Raw genomic sequence first — 24603 nt, 5'->3', positions numbered from 1 at the left:
CAAAAGTAAGAATACTCACATTTGCATTTTCTATCACTAATGATGTCGCAGCATATGTCACTACCATTCTGTACAATATTCAAAATTACCTGCATCTTTGTTGAGAGGAAACAGCAAGGTGTCGATGCCTAATGTGACCTAGAGAAAGAGCATAATCAATTAACTACAAAATTAACTCCCCCCAAAAAAAGCACAGGAATTGCAACTTAATTAGAGCCTACAGCAGGAACCCTTACCACCACAGTTGCACTACTTATGGTGGTTCATATTGCCACTATAGTTTGATTTCAGCACTAAATATACAATGAATAATATGCACTCAGCAGGCACTTTATTTGAAACAACTACCTCGTAGATAACAGTTAAGAGTCTTACAGCATGTTGCCATGCATAATTTGTATTTGTCATCCTCCCTTTGTTAATTCCCAGGCCTTAGGGTTTTTCTGCCACCACACACAGCTCTGAAAGATTACTAGGAGTCTTAATATTTGTGCATGTACAGTGACATGCAAAGCTTTGTTCACCCCTGGTCAAAGCTTCTGTTACTGGGACCCCCCAGTAACATTTCACAGTTTCAAAACAAAAAAGGAAATGCAAAAAAGTCTGGGCATATTGCATGGCCAGTACTTAGTTACACCTCCTTTGGCAAGTATCCCAGCTTGTAAAAGCTTTTTGTAGCCAGCTAAGTGTCTCAATTCTTGTTGGGGGATTTTTGCCCATTTTTCCTTGCAAAAACACTCCTAGTTCTGTGACAATCTTGGGCCATATTTAATGCACTGCTCACTTGATGACCACCCACAGATTTTCGATGATGTTCAGGTCAAGGTACTGTGGGGATCATGGCAAAACCTTGAGGTAGCCCAGTGTGGATTTTGAGCTGCGTTTAGGATCATTATCCTGTTGTAGAGGCCATTCTCTTTTAATTTTTAGCTTTTTTTTTTTTTTTTTCTTTTTACATACTTCTAAAATTGTTTAGAATTGATGTTCCTTTGCAAATGTCTGATGTTGAATTTTGCGGTGAGATTTTCTTCTCATGACTCTTCCATGCAGGTTATATTTGTACAGGTGTGAAACAGTGCACCAGCATTCCAGAATCTACTCAATCTTCCTGAAGGTCTTTTGCAGTCTAATGTGGGTTTTTATTTGCCGTTCTAGCAGTCTTCTATGAGCAGTCCTCTCTAAACGTTTTCCAGATCTCAGCTTGACCTCCACCAATCCTGTTAACTGCCATTTCATATTTACATTACAAGGAAATAGCTACCTGAAAGTGCCTTACTATCTTCTTATAGCCTTCTCTCGCTTTATTATTCAGAAATTATTTGAATTTTAAGAGTGCAAGGGGGCTGTTTGGTAAAAGACAACAGAGCTCAAATCTCTTTGGGTGCTCAAACTTTTGCATGGTGCTCCTTTACTTTTTTCACTCAAATACTAGACTAAACAAAAGTCATCTAATCACCAAATTCTAATCTATTTTAAAATGTTGAAAAGAACATTTCATCTTTAACTTTGTGCCTTTTGAAGATTTTCTACGCCCTTAACCATTCACAGTAACAGAAACTGATCAGGTGTGCCCAAATTTTTGCATGCCACTGTATATACAGGTAAACTACATACAAAATAATCAATTCAATTATCAAATATCACTGAGGATACCCACATAAATTCAAGAATGATCAAGCAAAAACAAACAATATAACTAACAATAAATATAAACATTTGTGTGAATATGCTAATAATGTGAATATGCTAATGATAATATGTAGTCATGTTTAAATCTCATACAAGAAGAGGGGAAAGGTCGAAAATAAAGAGAAAGAAGAGGCGAAAGTAAGGAATGTGTGAGCATGTATATTTGAGAGTGAAGACGTGTATTCAAGGTTAAGATGGCAGGGTCATTTTCCGGATATTTATGGGGAGAGTAAGTTAATAAATGGGGCACAGTCTTGCTCATGAAGATGAGTGATGTTGGATAACATTTGTCCAGTATGTAGGGAATCCTACTGTAATATTTTTCAAGATAACCATTTCAGTATAATGGTTTTAGTGATAGCAATAAGTGTGGTGTGGATGTATTGACTGGGGGTAGTAAGAGCAGTGTGATCTCCCAAGCAAAGAACTTTGGCAGAAGGACTGGTGTTCAATGATTTGCTCTCCAAAGTGCCAAGGAGTGAACTTAATCATCAGTTGCTTTAGGGAGTATTATGAGCCTGTATCAGTCTGCAAATCTTATCATCTATGGAGAATTTTATACTGAATGAGTTGGAGATTTGGATCGTTAGTGAACATTTAGGTACGAATTTTGGTCCAGAAGCTGGCACTGGGAGTTATATTTAAACCTTTTATCCCATTTTCCAGTGGGGAGATGTACTGATAGGTTAGTGTTGATTAATTTATAAAACTATAAGACTTTTTTTTTTAAGGATTTCTTACATTGTGTCTTGTAGTTCTAAACCATGTTTTATATTAACTCTCTGGGTGATGGCAAATTTAAGTTGTACACACTGACAGATATTTTCCTCATCAATGCCATACTTTAAACCAATTCCCCTAGTAACAGAAAGACAGAAACTAGTCATTTATGGCCAGGACATATTTGAGTGACAGACTACACACCATCCCATAAAATACATCATCCCTAATAAACACACCAACCCACTGCCAGGTCAGTGGTGTGTTGAGAATGCTAGTAACAACCTCTCAGCAGTTGTACTGTGAAAAGTTAAAATAATAAAATGACTGGTGTATTTTCACTTTGATATAAACGTGCTTATTTGCAGTTTACTCTTAAATCTCAAAACAAAGCTAATATTCACCATCTACCAATGTCCCGTGAAAAATGAACAAAGATTTGGCTATTAAAAATCATTCTCCTGTTGATCAGTTACATCCTGTTCATCAGTTATCAGTTAAAAATACAGCATAAAGATACCACTGAATTTTGCAAACACTAAATAACTATTGTTTTACCTAGCTAGAGGAAAAACGTTGCTATACATTTAATTACTTTTCTGACTTGTTTTCTCATTGATGGGCTGCACACAAGATTCAGTGACAGTATAAACACAGTTTTCTACTATGAGAGAGAGAGAGAGAGAGAGAGAGAGAGAGAGAGAGAGAGAGAGAGAGAGAGAGAGAGAGCGAGCATGTCTAAAAGAAAAAGGATACCTTGTTTATGTAGCATGGAAACTGTGCTCCCATAAGACTCTCTCTCATACCTATAAAACAGTGCTGTTTATGGTCGCTGCCTAAACAAGGGCGTTATGAAAGCCAGGGCACTGGAAAAGTGCGCTGGAAAGACAGAGACGTCAAGCTACCAGTGTGCGAACATTACCTGCAGTGGAACAGTACCTCCTGGTGGAACCATTCCATCATCAGCATGTACCCTGAGCCCCACTTCCCATCAACCTCTACTGTCTTCAGTAATGTGTAACTGCAGTGGGACTCACCTCACGGTGTTTCAAGGCTCTGCCTTTAGGCCTTCCCCTGGGGCAATTTGGCTCCAGGTTCAGGGTGCTTGCTGGGGTCGTGCCGTTTACCTCCTCGTCTTGTGTCTCTGTGACAGCAGTTGTGGTGGAGTGCAGGTCAACAGCTTTGCCGGACCCGTGGGCGTTACCACCAGCCCCCAAGTTTGTGCCCGGTGAGGAGCCTCCTCCCGGCTCCGCCCCTGCAGCCCATTTCTGCGAAGTGCCTCGCTCAGATATGTCGGACACTAAAGTGGAGCAGACGCAGGAGCCATGGCATGGCGCCAGGGCACTCGAATTTAGGCATCCGCAATGCAAGGAGCCTCCACTTTGGTCGGACTCCGCGGAGTCGGAGCAGTCCTTGTACGTAGGTAGGGCATCAGACGGAGGCGAGCCAGCACAGATGGGCAAAGGGCAGGACACACTCTCCCTGAGCAGCGGGTCTAATACCAACACCATGTCAGAGTTAGAACCTAAACACACACAGAAGACACAGTCAAATTTTCCTTAAGGAGTTTACAGTTAGAGTTTACTAGTTTTACTCATTTATCCTGTGAAGTCATAGGGTTTAGTACTCAAGCATTGGGTTTAGAACTGCTATCTTGGCCAACTGAGAGTATACAAAATATTCTGGGTATGGTACCACAATTATATATTTACTAGCATTAATTTCATTAATGTTAATTTCATCCAGTATCTTAAATTATGCCTAAAGTAAAAAAGTACCCTCACAGCTGTCAGAAGAAAAGCGCATTTGGTGCAGGGCTATGCAACTCAGAGCATAAAGCTGCTCATCAGAGCACAGGTATGGGTTTCATCTGCTTTGATACACCCGTTTAGTTCATTTGTTAATTATGGAGGTGAATCTAATGTTTTAAAGCAAGGAAAACAAACACTAAGTAATGAAGACCCTTCAAATTTGAGTTTGAGTCTCACTTTGTGCTTTTACAGGTGCAAGTTTCTGCAAGTGGATGGAGCGAAAAGCAAGAATTTTTGTAGTGAGAAATGACCAATGACCATGACCTTCTGAGACATTCCGTAACATTTTAAAATGGACTGAATTTGCATTACTTTTGTCATACATGTCATACCATAGAGAACAACACACATGCCCAGAAAAAGGGGTGCATGAATAATGCCAAGTGATCTTCCTAGTTTTTGAGGGGGAAGCATTTTAAAGTCTATTTATTTGGAGTTAAGCTCTTGCTCGAGTATCTTTCTGTCTATGTGACTTAGGAAGTCCCAGAGGACAGCTCCTATGTAGTGAAGGTAGGAAAAACTGCCTGATTTAAGTGTCCAAGCACACATTGCCAGGTCTTTGGGCCTGTGGAGGAGCAGTGTGGACAGGAGCCACAGAGGAAGGCCAGTGCCAACCCAGCTGATCCACTGGGGGGCCTTTGTGGTTTGCCATTCAAAAACCTTTGAGAACCACAAAAGTTAAAATAGAGTTAAAGAAAACAAGCTGGGCGAAAGCAAAATGAAAGGTTTCACACACACACACACACACACACACACACACACACACACACACACACACACACACACACACACACACACACACACACACACACACACACACACACACACACACACACACACACACACACACACACACACACACACACTAAATGGGCCCCAAGCACAAGGAATGCCCAAGACCTTTTTTTGGTGTGTGTGCTATAAAAGCTGTTGTGAGGGTGGAGATGGAGACATTTCCTGTCACTCTACATGTGTATACAGACCACAGGGTGCACAGGCAGAACTGGAACAGGAAAGGGGAGATCCAAGTACAGGACGTGTGGGGTGGGTGCACAACACTTTTCCTCTCATAGTTTAAGACTAAAAAGTCCAAAAAAGGTAAAAAATTTATACAGAATTTTTAAAAGGTCATCCAGTATCAGTTCTAGCTGTACTATATCAGCTGTAAAGAAATGGAAATAAAAGTGTAATTAAGTACAGAGTAAAGGAAAGATTAAGGAGCACAGATTTTTTTTTTTTAAATGCAGTACTTGCAGGCATTTCCTCCTCCAAATCTGGTGTCACCATCAGAGAGCTCCAGGCTGTGGGACAGGACACAGTCACAGTAATGCTCCTATAAGGTAATAAAACGTCTAGGCAGATCCCCTTCATTTCTGGGAGTGCCATCAGGCTCAACATCCTGATACTTTTCCCATCTGGTGAGGAAGTGGCCTTTCTGCTTCTGCCATTCTCTTGCAGAGGGAGCGCAGGCTGCGCGTCCTCCAGCAACTCGGCTGCCTACAGCCCCTGTCCCTACGTTCACTAGTCCATAAAGTGAGGCTTTTAGCGCCACTGTCCCCAATTCAATAAGGCACAATGGCGGTGAGTAAACACTGCTAAAACTGACTTTGATGACTGTTAAGTCTTAGCTGTGAAGTTCACTTGCTATATTTTGTGATTTTTGGGGGGTTTTTTGTGTGTTTTTTTTTTTTTTTGGATGGCACATAGACTGGAACAGCTTTGGCATCAGACTGGGAGGACAAGGCAGAGCCTTACTTGATTGTTGCTGTGCAAAGTTTGTTTACCAGGAGTAACAAGGCAGGCTGTGAGGTTTAAACCTCCAAACCCCAAGTGCATTCTGCTCCACCAGAAAAAACAAAAGGCCTCTTGTAGACAATCGCTGCCTTATACAGACAGACCACAGTGGAGTGAATGTCAGGCTTGAACAAGTGACCTCAGTGACGTTAGTTTAGATGGATAAAAGGACGTTTTGCTATTTTCTTGTTTATTGCCGTTTGGGCATTTACTGGGCTCATTGTATGGGAACATTTTAAGACACCTGCTGCTCTGAAAGGATGTCCCTGAGGAGAGCAAATTTCCAATGCACAAAGGGTTTTTGCCAGGAAGTCCCAGTATTTTGGGATGGATTTAAACTGTTTTGTCTCTCTTAACCTCAGTAAAAGTTTTCCCCATCTACAATGGGAAAGAAAGGTCACAATGCTAAATAACTTTGTTTAGGGACTGAAACAGACATGTGCTGCTCAAACTCCAGACAGACCACTGCAGGCTACTGCCACATAAGATGTTCATAAGAAAATGGAAGTCAGTGTGGAAAAACAGGCTATTTTCAAACCAGTGACAGCAAAGGAGCCAGACTGGGGCAGAAGAAAGCATTTATCTCATACTCCAAAATGTAATCAGTCTAAGCGTGTCATGCACTGAACATGTACATCACACATTAAGCAGGTCTGTCACTTTTATTCCCCATTCGGTCATTCTAAACTCCTCTTGATCAGAGTGCCCACTGCCACTGCTGTTCCCTTAAGGACCAGCTATTCTACAAAAACTCGCGTGATCTTTAACAAGCCCACTGCCCAGCTGTTCCAACTAAACCAGTCGAGGAAGTTCGCCTATTTTGTTTTTTTAGTCACGCCACTGTTGCTTTAGCTGTGCGGTTAGGGTCGGCATCACGCTGATAGGTAAACATCCCTCCAGATGTCCAGCTTTTGATAGTGTGGGGCGGGACTCTTCAGAAATTGGTCTGATGTTTCTGCACCATCCATGCCTTCTGCACTAAGTTGTGCCTGCTGAAGCAAAGGGTGGAAAATAAATTCACAAATTCACTTCACAGTAAGGCTTGCATTAGGGTCATGGACAGTACTGGGTTTTACCCAGTGCTGGTGATGGGAGCTCTGAAAAACAAAGGCTTAACTGTCATGGAGGCACAGAGTGAGACAGACGTTCTGTTGCCATTACAGTGCTGCCCCACGCAAATATTCAGCATACTTCAACATAAAGGCCCACAGTCCCTTCAAAACTATCTCTTTAAGGGATCTCAGCCTTTGAAATCTTTTCAGACTCAGCTCCTGATCTGTGTCTTGAAACAACAAGTGTAGGTCTTTTGTTGCTGGCGTCTGAGGGCTGCACTCAGACAAGCAGCACTACCCAGCAAACACAAGAGTTGACGTTATGAAGAACTTGCTACAAGGATTAGCTGCTTTTATGTTTCTGTTAGGAGTATTGAGTGTTTGCCTTCAGTTTATCTGGTAACCATATTAAATCTTTTGTGGGAATAAAGGCTGAAATTGTTTAAATGTATATAATCAAAGTTATTTTAAAGGGTGTTCAGAAAGTGAACATCTAAGTTAATGAAACTGCTCTGCCCCATTCACAGGCATAGAACACAATTTTTTAGCTGTTTTCTGGTCTCAGATAGTTCAGGTTCAGGAATGATAAGTTCCCTTCTCCTTCTTTCACTACAACTCTCCGATACAAGCCACTCCTCCCTGTCCTGTCCCACCCCAAACTTCCTGTTTCTTTACATCACAGTGAATAAACGGTGGCTCTCCCAAAAATGCAACTGTTCTGTTCAGGCCTCGCATTGTCCTGTTCTCAACCTGGCCAAAATTACAGGCTAGAGGAGCTCAGCAAGGACAAGCAGAACCACAAATTTCAGGGCCATGCAAAGAAAAGTTGTTACCTTAACCACATGGGTAGCTAAATATAGTGAACGGGGGGAAGCATTATTATAATACCTTTGGTATAGTGAACTAGCCATGCAAAAAAAGATTGATCCTTGTCAAAAATACTACAAACCTCACCCTCTAACCAAATGGGGATACATTAACTTAAAGAGTAGGACCTTTAAAACATCAGGCAGGCTACCAGCACAGCAGGGACCATTCCATTTTTTAAACACCAATTAAGAATTACAATACTATAGCAATAACACAATACTATATAATAGTATACCATGACTTGACCCAGAGTCCTATGAATGACTCCCATTCATGTACACTGGAGAGAGCGAAGGAACTGGCTGTAGAAAGGGGATGTTCAACACCTGCTGAATGAGACATAGCCAATGTAGTGCTGCAATCTGTCAAGCATCTTATGGCGTTGATGCTGAAGCGTCTCATGGTGCCAAACTGTAGCGCGCAGTACACACTCAAGGACTGCTTGGTGCCCGTTTATGGTGCAGTGATCATTAACCGACCTGTGGCCAGGGCCTCTTTATGCCGCGTTTGGTTCTGGAGTTTATCAATCCGTTCTGTCCTGTCCACGTTTTCCCTCTGTGTGTCCTGTTTAAACAAACAAACAAACAAACTGAAAAATCAAACATTATTTGCATCATTAGCGACAAAGGAAAAATGACCTCTTCATTAACAAATGCACAGGAGCAAATATTTAAATTATTGTGCACCTTAAATCATGACCAACTCTGGATGATCATAGTTAAAAAATTTTCTCTCCCTGTTCTCAGTGTGACAAAAATCGATGGTGAGCACACCAGAAAATGCTCTAAACGCATCAAAAACCAACAAAAGGTTTCAGATAGCTGGTACACATGCACTCTACCCAAGTGTCCTAACAGGGCATTTATGCAGAATGTGAAGCACACCTTGAAAACAAGTGAAGAGACAACACATAGAGGACAAAAATGGGTTCCAGTCTGACTGCACCGAGCCCCTCAGCTCTACGATGTGTTAAACAGCTGCAGAGCTGGCATGTAGTTTGGGAATCAAGAAAATTCCACAAAAAAGGACTGTGGTCGCAATCATTTACCACCACACTTCTATATTTGTATCAGTGTGGAATGGGTTTGCTGACACAAGTAAGGGCTTCCCAGCTAAAATGGTACCGAAACCACCAAAAAGGCTGTGAATTCCTAATGTGATGGCTGGCACTTTGGTTGATCAGTTCAGCAAATCACTGTCACATTTCCCAAAGAGCAGTCTCCCCCACACCCACACCCACACCCACACACAGCTTGTCAAACAGCCCAAAGTTACATGCTCTTTAACAGAGAAAAGACCTGGCGATGGCAGACTGTGATGCATGATCTCAAATCCTCAACAAGGAAATCAAGATAAAATTAGTGCGATGAAGGAGACATGTGTAATAAATGAGCATAAAGATTTCCTGAAACGAATTGTGCATACACAGGTGTATGGATGGGGGCAATCAAAACACTCTTCACAACACTTGCCTACATGTTTGTTTTGCAAAATCAGGAGTGACCATGAGCACCTGTTAGAAGAGCATTAAGGGCTGCTACGCTACTAATCACCCAAACAATTGCTCATCAGTTGTCCCATACACTACCTGAGCCCAAAGCACAGGCGTGCATGCATGTGTCATTCATGCTGTGAAAGAGTACAATCTGAAACAGTTCCAAATACTGACGCAGAGAAGAAAGCCGCATGCATCTTGCTCTGCCGTGTTCTCATGTGCCCCATTCAAAGGAGCAGTTTGGCTTGAAAAGAAAATGAATCAGGCATAGAGCCACTTCAGCCAGACACCCCTATGTGGGGAGAAAATCGAGGGTGCCGGGTGAAGGAGCAAGGGAAAACGCATCAGTAGCACATCGCTGTAATCCCACACTACAGTATAATTACAGGCCTCATGTCCAAGACCTAGCACAAATGGATTTAACTCTTTCCCAGCTGTGTGTGTGTGTGTTCATTCGTGAGTCTGGCCTTGAGTCTGTATCAGGTTTCAACCTTCACGTATACTGTTCTATAGTTGAAGCCCAACTTGGTTTTCAGATTGTGACCACAAAAACATGGGCCAAAGGAACTGAGATGAACCCTCTATTATCACACCTCTCTCTCTCTCCCACACACACACACACACACACAAAAAAAAACCCAGCCTACTACTTCTGACCATTTCCATGTTCCTGCAGGATCAGGGTTGGTAGATCCCCTATGCCTGGTGTATGTGTGTGTCACTGGCTCTCTCTGCCTGGCAACCTGCTTGCACAACCCACTATAAGGAGGACTTTCAATTTAATGCACTGCACAGGCGGGCACACACACACACACACACACAAACCCAAAACATATTCTCTTGTGCCCAGATCACACCATAAACTTTCAAAACAGCCTCAAAGAAATATCAAGAACATCAAATAATTTCTTAACCCCCAATCTCTCTCTCTCTCACACACACACAATCATACACAAAACGGAATAAAACAAAAAGGTTTGCCCTTTTTTTTCTTTTTTTTTTTTTTACATTGAATGAAAAAAAAAATCAGTTTATGGTGTGTACTCATTATAACTCATAATACTAATTTTTTCCAACCATTTCCTCACATTTTTGTAGACAATCAAAACCCATGAATCAGTTATAAAAATGAGAGTGTTAGTCTATCTTCAGTACAAAAACAGGGGGGGGGGGGGACAGAGAAGAGAAAGCACTAAATGAACATCTACCAGCACAGCGATAAAGGAGCTGCATTTACCTTCCTTCCTTGGAGCTACTGTTTTCCTCTCCTACTCCCAGCATGGGCAACGCTCAGAATGAGTACTATTCCACGTCTCAGAGGCTGCCCTCTCGCAAACACACCCGCATGCTGGGGCTGACCACACCCCTATTCCACATTTGCCCTCCCATTTTCTGTCATGCTGGCTCCTCCTCTGACAGTCTGTCAACAGGTAGGTGGCTGTTCTGTATGCAAGAGTGAAGTTTCTGATCTAATGGACCTTTAATGCACCACGATACGTTTATGCCATTTTAAGACGAGAAAACTAAAATGACCTGGATTTGTAAGAATTTTAACATGGTGCATCAGGCTCCATTAATCATCCAAAAGCAGTTTTAACTGCCAGAGTCACTTTAGTATGACTGTGGGAAATGTGAGAAAAACATTTAGAATTATAATGCATTCAAATGTATGCTTTTATTATAATAATATTATAATAATAATAATTATTATTATTATTAGTTATCATCATTATCATGCTGGATATTACTAAAAGAAAAAAATCTGCATGTGTCTCAAAGATTGCATTTTTGCAATCCCAATATACATATATAGAATTTTTCAGAAGACATTTCAGATGAATGTGTAGGGGGGATAAAAATGAATCTACACCATGCCTGTTTCAAAGACAGAAGCTGGGGAAGTAATGAAATAAAAGCCCCGAGTGCAAACTGCACTGTAGCTCCTTTCCGCACCCATCTTCCTTGGATTGTGTATTTTAATCAAGGAGGGCTCATGGTTTTCCCCCAACTGTGTAAGAAACATTTCTTCCTATGCCAACATAGGCCTTACTTCCTGCCTCCAATCTGTTTTATTGTAATAAACTATGCCATATCCAATCATTTAAAATTGTATATTTTATGAATCCATCTTTAATTGTTAGAATTACTTAGTTAATTTACTTTTCTGGCATGGAAAGTAAAAAGTATTTGTCTCCAAATTAGCTTAAAGCTAAACAGTCCAGTACAGCAGTTTAATTGCAGTATATACGGACACTCCCCATGATATAAGGATGGTCATTGCAAATCCCACATTTGAAAAAACATACATTGAAGTTGCAACATGGATAAGTGTCTCAGAGAGACGAATATTTGAGGAGACAAATAAGATCCCATTGTGCTGGAGCTTTACGCTTGTCTAGACATAACTACCTGTGGAAATACGCTAGAAGTGCCAAGTCCAGCCTCTATAATAAAAGTCCTGCAGAATACAACTATGCACTCAGAAATGCTTTTATGTTGCTCCATGGGGCTGGAAAAAGTGATAATGCTACAGAAAAGCTGAGCAAAGAAAAGGAACAACCAGTATAACAAACTTAAAACAAGATTTGGTGAGGTCCTAAAAATGTATTTAGAAAGCTAATCTGTTTATTTAATTTGGTTGTATAAACCAATACATTTGCTTCAGATTGAGATGTCCTGTACAGTCTTTGCCAGTCATAAAATACATTTTGAGTTTGCTGACTTAAGTGGCCACTGGGTGGCAGTAAACACTGGGTATTACAAACCTCAGGAGCAATAAATAATCAGCAGGTCATTGGAAGGGGGTGGGGGGGGTAGATAAATTCAGAATTCAGTAGAATGAGGAAGCTTTAAATGATGGGGGAAACATTTGGGTAAAGGGGTCAAGAGGAACGGAGAGGAGGAAAAAGATGAAATCAGAAAATAAGATTTTTCACATTCTTCACATTTCAGTGACCACAGTATCATGGGCCTGTATACGCACTTGAGGAAGTGAGTCAGTGTGAATGAGTTTGTTAATGGGTATGTTTAACAGACTGCTTAGTCATATAGTCATCATAACGGGGTGTATCCATTTTCTCATAGGTCTGACCATTTCGGTGATGACAGAATAATGCTTCAAATGCTTGTGGAGGTACAAGGCAATGCTCACTGTGCTGACAGTACAGACATCGTTTCTGCACCATTCCTTGGCTGAGCTGGGTTTTTTAAATTTGTATCAAAAAAGTATGCCGTTTTTGTATTTGGCTCTAAAAAATTCAATTATTTCAACAAATTGGAATTTTGCTTTTCTGCTCCTGAGAAGATACAGCCTGTTAATAGTGCAGCTAAGTTCTAGTTCCAATTGTTTTTGTTAGCACAATTTTTTTTTTCCAAGTTCACTGATGCCTTTTCATTTTAAACCATAACTTCAGTTAACAGTTAACAATTAACAACATTGGGAATTATAACTTGGTTAACCTGTACTACCCTAGACATCAGCCAGATGTCATCAGGTGGAGAGATGTAAAACATCTGTAATGTAATGTTGTAATGTGATTCTCTTATTGTGAATTCCCACAAGCCTCAACTGGAGTGAATCCCAAAACAGTTAGCAGCAAGTACGAGCCAAAATTCCCACCTACCACATTCTACTTTCATATACCACACTTACATTTATGCATCCAGCAAAATGGATTACACATTAATAAATCTAAATAAGTATCTAAATATTACTTATTGGGGACTCTAATAACTTTCTTAGAAAAAGATATTAAATAGGGACCCAATTTATTGTAAGGGTACATGAGCAGTAATGCAACAATGGAATACCTGGATGCCCCAAGGATTTATTGTTAAAACCAGCCTACCATTGTTCTGCTCTGCCATCACGTTTGATAAGATGGAACATAAGTGTTTATTTTATATACACACACACACACACACACACACACACACACACACACACACACACACACACACACACACGAGATATATGGATGTATATACAGATACACCAAGCATAACGTTACTGCAACTATAAACAAATTTACCATATAGTATGAGATCAGTTTGCAATGTGAAAAAAACCTATAATGCCGTGCTGCACAAAACTTTCTTAGATAACGTTGTGCTGTGCAAAAGGAATTTGGGTTGGGGGGGGAGATTTTTTTTTACATTTATGTACCAATCACAGAGAAGGCTTCAACATTCAAACATTTTATATGTACCTCAGGTGCAGTTGTCAAACATGAGATTGCTGATTACACACAACTGGAGATATCAGCCAGGACAGAGGATATTCAGTGTTCAGGACCAACAATCAACACCTGCTGGTTATTTGGGGGTTTTGTTCGTTTTTTGTTTTATTTTCCCTAGTGGACTGGAATGGTGCTGCAATCTTTTGCTGGTGTTGCCATCTGGTCCTTGAGGTTCAGGTGCTTGAACTCTAACCACAACATACATACTGTGTGGTGTACTGTCAGCATATCTAGAAATTTGTAATCTCTTTGTGGTTTAATATTATCTGCAGCCCACCCAGATTAATTGCTGTGATGTTATCTGCACATGACATTAGCCTTAGCCTCTGATTTGCCAGATACCTCTCAAATGGTTACATTTAGGTAGCAAACAACACAACCTGGCAACAGACACGTACTAGTCAACAATGTGCAAAAGGCAACATCTTTTTCTGGGTCAGTTATAGTGCTTTTTTTTTTAAGGTAACCTTCAAATGATACTTATTTTAAATATTCAGTTTATTATTTCAAAGTTTTGGAGAAACAACAGCAAAGCTTGAAATTGCATAAGAATCACATGAACGTATTAAAGATTCAGGCCATCTCTTTGTACTTCTTCTATGATCTGGCCACATCACAGTACAAAGACAATCAATCTTTTATTACCCTCTGATCAAGGTTACATATGTTTAATGGTTTTGTTTGAGCTGAGAGCAGCATTTAACATAATAGTAGATCACACCATATTACCAGACTTGCTAGAAAACCTTTGTGGGGGTTGTCGTCACAGGTAAAGCCATTTCTTTGTTCAGATCCAACCTAACTAAATACCATCACCTTGAAAATGTAAAAAGTTAATCATCATTTCAGACAAAAGTAAAATATGGTAGCCCGCAAGGTTCTGTGCTGGGACCTCTGAAGCTTCACTTTTAGCTACTAATCAACTTCTATTAAAGCACTATGGAGAGATTCCTTTCACTGTGCCATGGTATGGTTTTCCAGCGACACTGCTGAGAACTGAAGAGACATTGTGTGAGTGGTAAAAACAGGATTATGGCAACTGAATCCCAAATTTGAATGGCATGCGTGCTGGCCATCTACATAAGAAGGTTTGCAACATCAGCAGTGATCTACCACAGCCTGGACACCCAGAGCGATTTTTTCTCTTGCTATCAGCAAAGCTATACAAGGCCATTAAAACCCACACCAAGAGACTGAGAAACATCAGCCACTTCCACTATCTGCCAGTGGTACATACCATGCAGGGGTTTTTTCCCGCTCACATGATGGTCCCTGCTCCACCTCATTTCCAACCCCCTTGGGTTTCTGCTGTCTGAGTTACTCACTAAGCACTTTGTCACTTGGGACCATTGTCTTGATATATTCCAGGATCTTGAACATTTCATCCTGAACGGTGGTTCTGATGCTCACTCCTCAGCCCCCCTCTTTCTGCCTAGTGTACAGTCTCAGAGGACTGGATTTGGGATGAAACTCTCCATGCATTGTGAGGAGTTCCCTTGTCAGGATGTCAGTGGCTTCCATCTCCTCCTTATGCCAGCTTATTATACCAGCAGGGTACCTGATGACCAGCAGGGCACAGGTGCTTTCCTTGTTGCATCTTCATGATTCCCATTAGCCTGTGAGATTCCAAGGTACATGTAGCTGCCCTCAACTTCTGTTATAGTACCGTCTGTTAGTGAAATTTCCTCTGTTCTAGCCATTTTCACTCTCCTTGTAACCATACGTCCACACTTATCCAGTGCGAATGATATTCCAATGGCGTTGCTGTATATCCTGGTGAAATGGATTAGTGAATTTATGTCTCATTCACTTCTTGCATACATGTTGATGTCATCCATGTACAGGAGGTGGCTGATGGTTGATCCATTCCATAACCACTATCCATAACCACTCTTGGTGATGATCTCACTGAGAGAGTTCAGGCCTAAGCAGCAGTGGGGACATGGCATCTCCTTGGTAAACCCTGTACTTAATGGTGATTCAGCTTGAAGTCTCTAGGGTCATCTTCCACAGCTCCATTGACTTCTTGATGAAGGCTTGTTGAGTCCTGTTGATGTTACACAGCCTCAAGCATTCCAGGATCCATGTGTGGGGCAATAAATCATAGGCCTGACAGGAGCTTGTATATTGTACAGAGGCAGGCTATTGGCTAGCAGTTGGATGGAACTGCCCCTTTCTGGGGGACCTTCAGGATCAGGACTGTCTTCAGTTAAACATTCAGGGTTGGTTCCATCCATTAGCAGCTGGTTTATTGGTCCTGCCAGATGCTCATGGAGTGCAGTCAGCTCTTTCAGCCTGTAGGCATAGACCATGTCAGGGTCTGGAGCTGTCTAGTTTTTCATACTTGAGACCCTTTCTTGGATATCTGTTAGTGTGATGGTTACTGGATCCTGTTCAGGGAGATTGCTGTGGTAAGCGCTCAGGTTCTCCAACCTCTGGGCACTGTTGTTGTGTTATGCCTCCTTCTCCCACATTCCTTTCCAGTATTGTTCAGTCTCCTGTGGATCTGTTCTTATGCTGTTGCCCTGCCGCTGAGTGTACAACTTTGATGGCTCATGGGAGAGCATCCTGTTCTACTTCTCATGCATATCTCTTCTTGTAGCCAAGTATCTCTTATAGTCAAGTATCACTATTATGGCATACATCAGCTTGTTGGTTTCAGTGATGGTCACAATAGGGATTGTCCAAGTTCAGGGTGTAGGGATGATGATGATGATGATGATGATGACGACCACGACTCATGCAACTTGAATGAGATTGGGCAGACCGGAATGCATTTTACTTTTTTCACTTAGTGCAATCATTGTCAAAACAATGATGGAAAGCAATGACAGCAGTGACAACAGTATTTGTGAAAACGGCAAAAGCTAGCAGTCTGGCTTTGTTTTCCACATTCTCAAGCTGATCATGTATGCCTCAAGAACTCTTATCCACCAGAGCAAACTGCAGTACATATACATGAGATATTAGCATGTCCTATTTGCTGGTTTAAGTATCATGAGTTGTCTCACAAATGCATAAATATTTGCTGGTGGTGACTTGTGCAAACATTATTTCAGTATGTGCATGTTTGCTGTTTTAGAGGACAGCTGCATTCACATTACAGACAGATACAGGAAACTTGTAATTATGAACGTACACTGGCAAGATAGGCAAATCCAATATGAACAAATAATTTGGAATTGAACAAATGTAGCCGGTACACAGACACAGACAAAATAGGGTGCGAGAGGCTCAATACAGCAAGTGGTAATACAATCACCGGTCTCTTGATCCCATCTTTACCTACTTATATAAAACTCATCTTCCTTCCATGGTCCCTCTTCTCACAGCTCTTGTCAATGGCCACTTCATATCCCTCTGTCTACAAGATACTTACAGCATTAAGGTAAGAAAGCTAAGCACAGGGGTATTTCTTAATTTACCATTTTTAGAACTTCATCACAAAAAAGCAACTTCATACATTTTGTGTTGTTAGTTTGCCACCCATGCCAGTGGCTGAGTGACATCACTCAACAAAATATTATTGCTTAATAAAATTGAGGAATAAAAGACACACAAACCAGCACAAGTGAATAGAACACAAATGATCAAAACTATATTGGTGTGAATGGGATGTTGACGGGGGCGCTGAGTGACAGGTAAATAAAATTATTTCTCCAAATACTACAAGTACAAATGATGACTTTACTGGAACAACTAGCACAAATAAGTATTTTTGCTACTTCTGATCTGCCAGCCTAGGTCATTTTATGACAACCTTTAATCTCCCATAATTCCTGTCCCCAAAGTGCTCCACAAGGGTTTCTTATTTGTTCCTTTCTGTACCTCATTCACATGTTGCTTCTAGGCCTCTAGTTTCATTTGATTATTGCAAATTTACTTTAGCACTCCTCTCCAACCTGCACTCAAACTGGATATAAAACAGTGGATGTGTATACATTTTGTTAAACTAAAGTGCACCTAAACACTGATCTGTGTCATAACTGTGTTCCATTCTGTAACCTTAGGTCATATCCTATAAATGCCTTACCTGTCTTGTTGGACTGCATTGTAACTGAAAAGTAACCTTAGCAACAATCACACTCATTTAAGTGACATCACTCCTAGTAATAAATCCTAGCAAAAATGTGACTAAAAGAATAGTGAAGTAGCCATTTTTCTCATGCTGACAAACTGTTGATTAAATAGTTAGACAACAAGTTAACTAGCTTGTTCCAACACACTGCTGACTACATAACCAACAATCCTAACAGCTATAAACTAACTAACAACTAGTACTGACATGGTGATAAACACTTAGCTATTTAATAAGTGTGTTAGCACCAGCCACTAGCTAACTAACAAAGGATAGCAACTTTCAGGTACCTTTATTAGGTAGCCTAATGTCAGCTGTCAGTAAACACTTGGTGTTTAGCAATCTAGAAACTAACTAACAATTTATAATACATACCCTTAAATATTTTCTAGACTGAGTGCACAGAGCAACAGTTGGGTCCACCATGATTTTTAAATTTTGATGGAACACAGGTTGAGCGACCTGAACTATGGGATTGCCTTACCCAAACAGGAAACATGGGATGCTGCCTTCAAATCTGGCCAAGAGAAGATACCTTAGAAGGTATGTCTTATGCTGCCGCCCACATGTGACAGCCTTTATCTTAGGTAGGTGCAAAAAAGCCAAAAATGCAGCCTGCCTAGTCCACTGTCTCTCAGATGGAATGTTAACACTCTGCATCGTCTTCTGTCAAAAATTTTGCAAGTATTCCTGACTCTTCACAGCTCCTTATAAACATAACCAACTTATTTTACCATAGTCGTAATACTGCTCAACGTCATCTGTGTGATGCTAAAACTCTTACCCACTCTTACCCTTCATAACCTCTCTGCAATTCACTTTTTTGGTCCACAGTCCAAATTTCTATACAAATTGCAACATGTTCGAAAATCAACAGACATATTGACAACTCTAAATTAGAAATTGAAATCAGCATATATAACTAAATCAACATCTACAATGCCTCAGTGCATCCAACATTTATAAATATAACAATTTCTTTTTACAAAGTAATCCATTTAAAGGCCTGATACTGTTCTGCTCACTATTCCCCACACTCAACTGCCCTCCACGGGTTGAAGATTTTGTAAAACTGGAAAATCCTTTAACATATCTGTGCCTGTAGTAGCCTCTCCTCTTTCAAAACCCATGTCAAAATACACCACTTCAGACAATACTACAAAACGTATACCTCAAAACTGATTCTTTTGTAATCTACATATAATCCATTTCACTCATACTCCTTAACAACCTCCATATGCTCCATTTCTGGCTCAACACTCATCTTGCTGTTTGTGCGTGTGTCCTGCACTGATTCTTGCCTGTAAATGTCTGCTCTCCTTTTCTGTTTTTACCCTGTTTATATATTGAATCTACTCTTGTAAAGCACTCTTCAGTGTGAAAAAGTAGCCATTTTATATATTGTAGCTATTATTTATATATTGCATAGAATATTTTTATATTTTGTACTTTAATTTTTACTACTACTACTACTACTACTACTACAGCAGACAGAAATACAAACTGAATTACTGTAATCCATTACTACTTATAACATGACAAGCACAGAGCCCTTAATTAAGTAGCCAGTCAAGTAGCAAAGGTGCATGTTAGTGAAGCTGACAACAAAAACAGAATTTGATCAAGAGATGAGACTACTTCACAGCAATAATACAGAGTACCCTCAAATGACCGTTGTTAACTATTTACAACTACATAAATGACATTACGTGTACTTGTGAGTTGCCTAGTGAAAATACCATCTGGTCAACAGTGAATCTTTGGTGATGACATGACACAAACCATTTATAAAATTCAAAAGGGTATTTTGTCTTATTTTCATACCTGTACAGCACCAAATGCTCTTTCTCCAAACCCAAATCTCATCAATCACCTTCCTTTACTCACTCACCTCCACATTTATTCTTCTTTGGGGATTTTGTGGCTGCTCCACATGCCGTCCTGTTAACTGAATCCTCTCTAGTGCACCTGGTTGAAAACACACAAGCTGCAGATGGGCATTCATATATACCAAGACACCATTTTAGCCAACTTTACACAAAACCTACCCTGGATTTCCTTAGCTCTAAGTCGACGAATGGCTGCACGAATTAGTTTCCTCTCTTCATACTCTGTAGTGTTTTGTAGCTGGACAGACAGACAGGTGATAAAACCCAGACAGTGTCCCATAAGTAGAATTTTTTTTTTAAAGTTTAAAAAGGATGGAGTGGCTAGTATTCACTGATGCTGCCATAAACAAGAAAATTCTTAAAATGTATATTTCAACCTTTGCTTGGAAATTATAATGACATTTTAATTATAACCAGAAAAAAAACAAAAAACAAAAAACAAAACATGAACATCAGGGATGATTGTCTTTCTTTCCCTGCCTTAGTCATGTCATTGTGCAGCTGATATTAAATTGTACTGCATACTTTCTTCCTACACATTCCTACCATTGCAGAAAGTGTGTCAATGTCTTGAATGTCCTCAACCTTCCTTGAAAGCATATCCAAGGATGCTGCCACATCAGGCCTGTGAATATAAACAGGCATGTGCCCGACAGACAGACACACACACACACACACCACATAAACAAACATACCAACTTGGCAAGTGTCATTCACCTATAACAGACTGACAACTGTTAGCCACACACATACCACATACCAAGAAGTTGCTCTTGGCAAAAATGGACTCCAGCTTAAGAAAATGATTCAAAATGGAAAATGTGACTCTGGAGGAAGGAGTGAAAAGTTCTTCGTGCATTTTTAGCATTCTTAAGTAGACTATGATGGGAGGCAGAACAATGAAATTGACTTTTGATATAAAAAAAGCAAACAGTTAACCCAATCTGAGCAACTACATTTATTAAAATTACACAAGTTACTTGTCTAAAGACATTTCTAATGAACATCTGAAGGAGATGTCAGCAAGTTGGCTTTTCTCACGAATGTCTGAATTGTCTATTGCTCAAAAAAAAGAAGATGAATTTGCTCGGCCTACAACTACTGAGGCCTCATTACAGTATTATGAAAAATGACCTTAGTCATGTCCTAAAAATTGTTTTGTAGTAGCATGAGAATGAACAATAACATTTTAAAAAGGGAAACTAACAAGTAATTCAGCAGCTACAATGCTTCATCATTGCAGCCACTGCATTTAGTTTGAATGTACCAATTTCTTTTTACAAATAATCCAATTTAGGGCCTGATACTGGTCTGCTCACTATTCCCCACTCAATTGCCCTCCACGAGTTGCAGATTTTGTAAAACTGGAAAACATACCTATGCTTGCAGTAGCCTCTCCTCTTTCAAAATACATCTTGTCAGACAACACTAGAAAGCACATACCTCAAAACAGATTCTTTTTGACACTACATATACACTGGACTCACTCATTCACTCACTGTTAGCAGTAAATTCTCCAGTAGCTGGTGGTACTGGGGAAAAGTACAATAGGGGCAACTGTGTCACAGTGTTGCTTCGCATCAACTTCTACATTTACATTACTTTTTTTCTTTTTTTTTTTTTGCATTAGCACTAAAATGTTTGGCAATATAGGTAATTTAAAAGAGAAACTGTCCGTAAAAGTGTTCCGTTTGTAGCTTGTATAGACAAACCTTTTTAGCATTAATAACGCAGAGAAAAAAAATGTTATTGTTTCACTAAGGCCATTCCACGCTCTTTGTCGATACAGGGGTACATAGACCATCAATTGGGATTATTAAATAAGATATCATAAAAATCACTGAAAGATTTTAAATAGCATTTATTATAATCTGCCAATACTGTAATCACCTCAATAAAAAGACTGGACCACTCCAATAAAAAAGTTCTGTAGACACTTGTTGCAATTTTCCATGATCCTTAGTCTTTAAACAACCAAATTGGTGAAATCTTCTTTCGTTAATATTTATGCATCTTTATGCAAAAGACAAGTACCAAGAACAGGGAGCAAAGACTAAAATTAAAAACACCCGTTCAGTTTTAAGTGTTCAGACAATGAAACTGAAATTATCTAACTAGTTGAACAATCACAGTACAGTCAAATGGAGGAATAGTTGTTGCTACCTACAGTAATGTGTGAATATAAAAGTGATTTTGCAGAGCAAAATTAGCCCTAAACCTAAACTAAAGTGTCTTCCACTATAACATATGGACAACATGGACCACTAACATAACAGCTTGGTCCATGGCGTTATCCATGTACAAGAATCCAGCCCTTAGAGTAAAACATGCACAAAAATAACCTAAAGCAAAACAAAAGTATACTGATAAACATTATATTGCTTTCTTGAGATCAACTGCTTCTTGCTTTTCATAATTCATATTGTGAACAAAACATACTGAAACAATTTCCCATACCGAAGTTGATTTTCCTTATCCTCATGCCTGTGCTCTAAACCACGTCTGAACCTCTTGTTTGTCAGGGCAGCTTCCATGTCCTCAATCTCACACCGCTGCAGCTCCCGTATAGCTGTCCTAATGAGACGACGCTCCACAATATCCACGGTTCCATCGAGCTGAAAACATCAGAGCCATAACAGAAATTACTGTTTTTTTCCTAGCAATGTAATCAACTTTTTTTAAACAGATTCATCTATTTAATTTATTAACTGATGAAAAAGCCTGAACCGCAGTATTGAAAACATGAGTGCAAAACTATAGATACATCAACTGTTTCATATAGTTACAAAAGATTACTCAAACCAGTGCTTATTTTGCTTCAGTGGTGTTGTGCATTTTGTATTGGTATAGTGTCCTTGGCCAGAGGAGAATGGCCCCCCCTTTGAGTCTTGGTTCCTCTCAAGGTTTCTTCCTCATGCTCTAGTAAGTTTTTCCTTGCCACTGTCACCCTTGGCTTGCTCACTGGGGGCTTGGGCTTGGACATTTGTAAAGCTGCTTTGTGACAACATAAGTTGTAAAAAGCGCTATATAAATACATTTTGAATTTTGATTGATATCCGAGAGCAACAATGTAAAGAGAGACATATGAAATGAGAGAAAGAAAGAATGGAGGGTCACATTAAAATGTTAAGTGAGCTTTAAAGTTACTCCCATTAGTACCCATGTGTTCATTATTATTATCATCATCATAATCATCATCCATTACTATCTAAGTATTCTCTATAAATGCCATTGGAACAGAACCTTTTTTGTATTTTTACATTGTAAATACAAGACAATAATAGTAAAAACAAAACAACTAGGCAAGCCCAGTATCATTCAACTGCCAGGTAGACAATCCTTCACATTAATGGTAATACAATATCTGAAAACCTTAGAACGTTTCAAAGGACACACAGCATTTGAGTAGGCTTTGTTTTAGTGCTGAGAAACACTGCTTGGTTTTAAAGGCCTGCTTACTTGCAAGCTAATCTGTTGTGTATAGTGAAAAAAAGATAGACCAAAGATTTGCCCTTGAGAAAATAAGATAACTACAACTTAGGTTTTCCCTATGTTGACTTGACTGCAGTGTCCAATAACTTGTTCATGTTAAATTGTAAATGACCTTGCTTCCTAGCTAGCTACACTAGCCAGTAGCCAACTAACTAGCCAACTAACTAATAAAACAATTTGTGTTTATAAATCCTATGGTGCAAATATCTACTTTTTTCACCTTGATTATTAATGTAGCTTGTTTTACTTATTACAGCAACATCATTAACTGCATCACAAACATACCATAAGACAGCATACTAGAGATGTCCCAATCAGATCTCAAAAGATAGCTATATAGTTACAAACAAATGCCACAGTATATCCTCATACCTCTTTATTTAGATCTAGCAGTACATATAAAGTGCATATAAAGAATATACAGAAGATATGGTGAATATATAAAGTCAATACAAAAACAAAAACAGAACAGAGCAAAAAATGGGCAAGAAAAAAAAAAAAAAAAAAAAAAAAGCTTCGAGTTTAGTCCTTTCTACCCAACAGTGTATGTGTGTGAATCATTTCTAATACAATGACCTCTTGTTCAGATACTGCGAGTTTCAGCATACAGAACAATCCTAAACGTTCAAGGTCAGTGCAAATGGAAAAATGTGGAATTTACTGCTGGCTACCATACAAGATATAATGAATATTAAAATTGCATCATTTGATGACTGCTTTAGTGTTGCATTAGTCACATCACATTTCAGCTGTTCTAGTTGAATGTATCTAGTAGTACTGTTCTACTAGAATGTATCCGAGCCAGGCTAGAGTGAAACTGAACCAATGAAGGAGTCAAAACGAGTCAAAGCCGATACCCAGAAAGAAATGCAAATTGAACACAAGTACAAAATCAGAAAATAAAATATGATACCAAACAGTTAGTGCTAAAATGTTCCATTAAATCAATAAAAGTGCAATATTATTTCCACAAGTGCAAGAATAGTGATTGTTTAAATAATTCATGAATACATGAGTCTTCAGTATGCATTTAAAGACAGTAATGGATTCTGCTGTTTGGACAGCCAGTAGAAGTTCATTCCACCATCCAGGACAGAAGAAAGTCTTATCTTCCATGACAGTTGAAGGATGGCATTTGAAGCTGAAGCATACTTGAGTTTCAAAATACTTAAAGGTACAGATCAGGCTTTGCCCATTGCCATGATGCAAGGAGGGGCTGGTCAATATTTGGCTTTGTAGGCGAACATCAAGGTTTTTTTTTTTATATATATAAATGATGCAGGCTGCTACTGGAAGCCAGTGAAGGGAATGCAGCAGTGGAGTGACATGAGAACTTTAGACTTTTGAAAACCAGTTGCGCTGCTTTCCTCACAAAACATCTATTTTAGAACTGCAGCAGTAACAACTAGTGTAACAACTATGCAATATATATATCTATCCATCTCACGGTACTAAACTTTAGTCCTACTTTGCTC

General features: G+C 39.6%; 1 protein-coding gene across 10 annotated transcripts in view; it reads right to left on the bottom strand.

The window, feature by feature from the left end:
- smtnb (smoothelin b) overlaps positions 1 to 24603 on the bottom strand; it is a 53930-nt gene that overhangs the window by 24442 nt on the left and 4885 nt on the right. For 8 of the 10 annotated variants that reach the window (XM_081713754.1, XM_081713760.1, XM_081713787.1 and 5 more), the window contains exons 2-8: positions 22094 to 22251; positions 20183 to 20261; positions 19796 to 19874; positions 19639 to 19715; positions 8416 to 8500; positions 3447 to 3934; positions 90 to 138 (exon numbers count right to left, since the gene is read on the bottom strand). In XM_081713754.1, coding sequence (XP_081569880.1) covers positions 90 to 138; positions 3447 to 3934; positions 8416 to 8500; positions 19639 to 19715; positions 19796 to 19874; positions 20183 to 20261; positions 22094 to 22251 — 1015 coding nt within the window. Of the gene's footprint in view, positions 1 to 89; positions 139 to 3446; positions 3935 to 8415; positions 8501 to 10668; positions 10751 to 19638; positions 19716 to 19795; positions 19875 to 20182; positions 20262 to 22093; positions 22252 to 24603 lie in introns of those variants that run through there. The other 2 variants (XM_081713798.1, XM_081713805.1) reach the window with 2 other exon arrangements.

This window comes from Electrophorus electricus, chromosome 1 (genome assembly GCF_041902795.1).
Source record: "Electrophorus electricus isolate QZ-2024a chromosome 1, ASM4190279v1, whole genome shotgun sequence".
Classification (NCBI taxonomy): Eukaryota; Metazoa; Chordata; class Actinopteri; order Gymnotiformes; family Gymnotidae; genus Electrophorus; species Electrophorus electricus.
The sequence above is the reverse complement of the archived record's forward strand: the minus strand, read 5'-3'. Positions and strand labels throughout refer to the sequence as shown.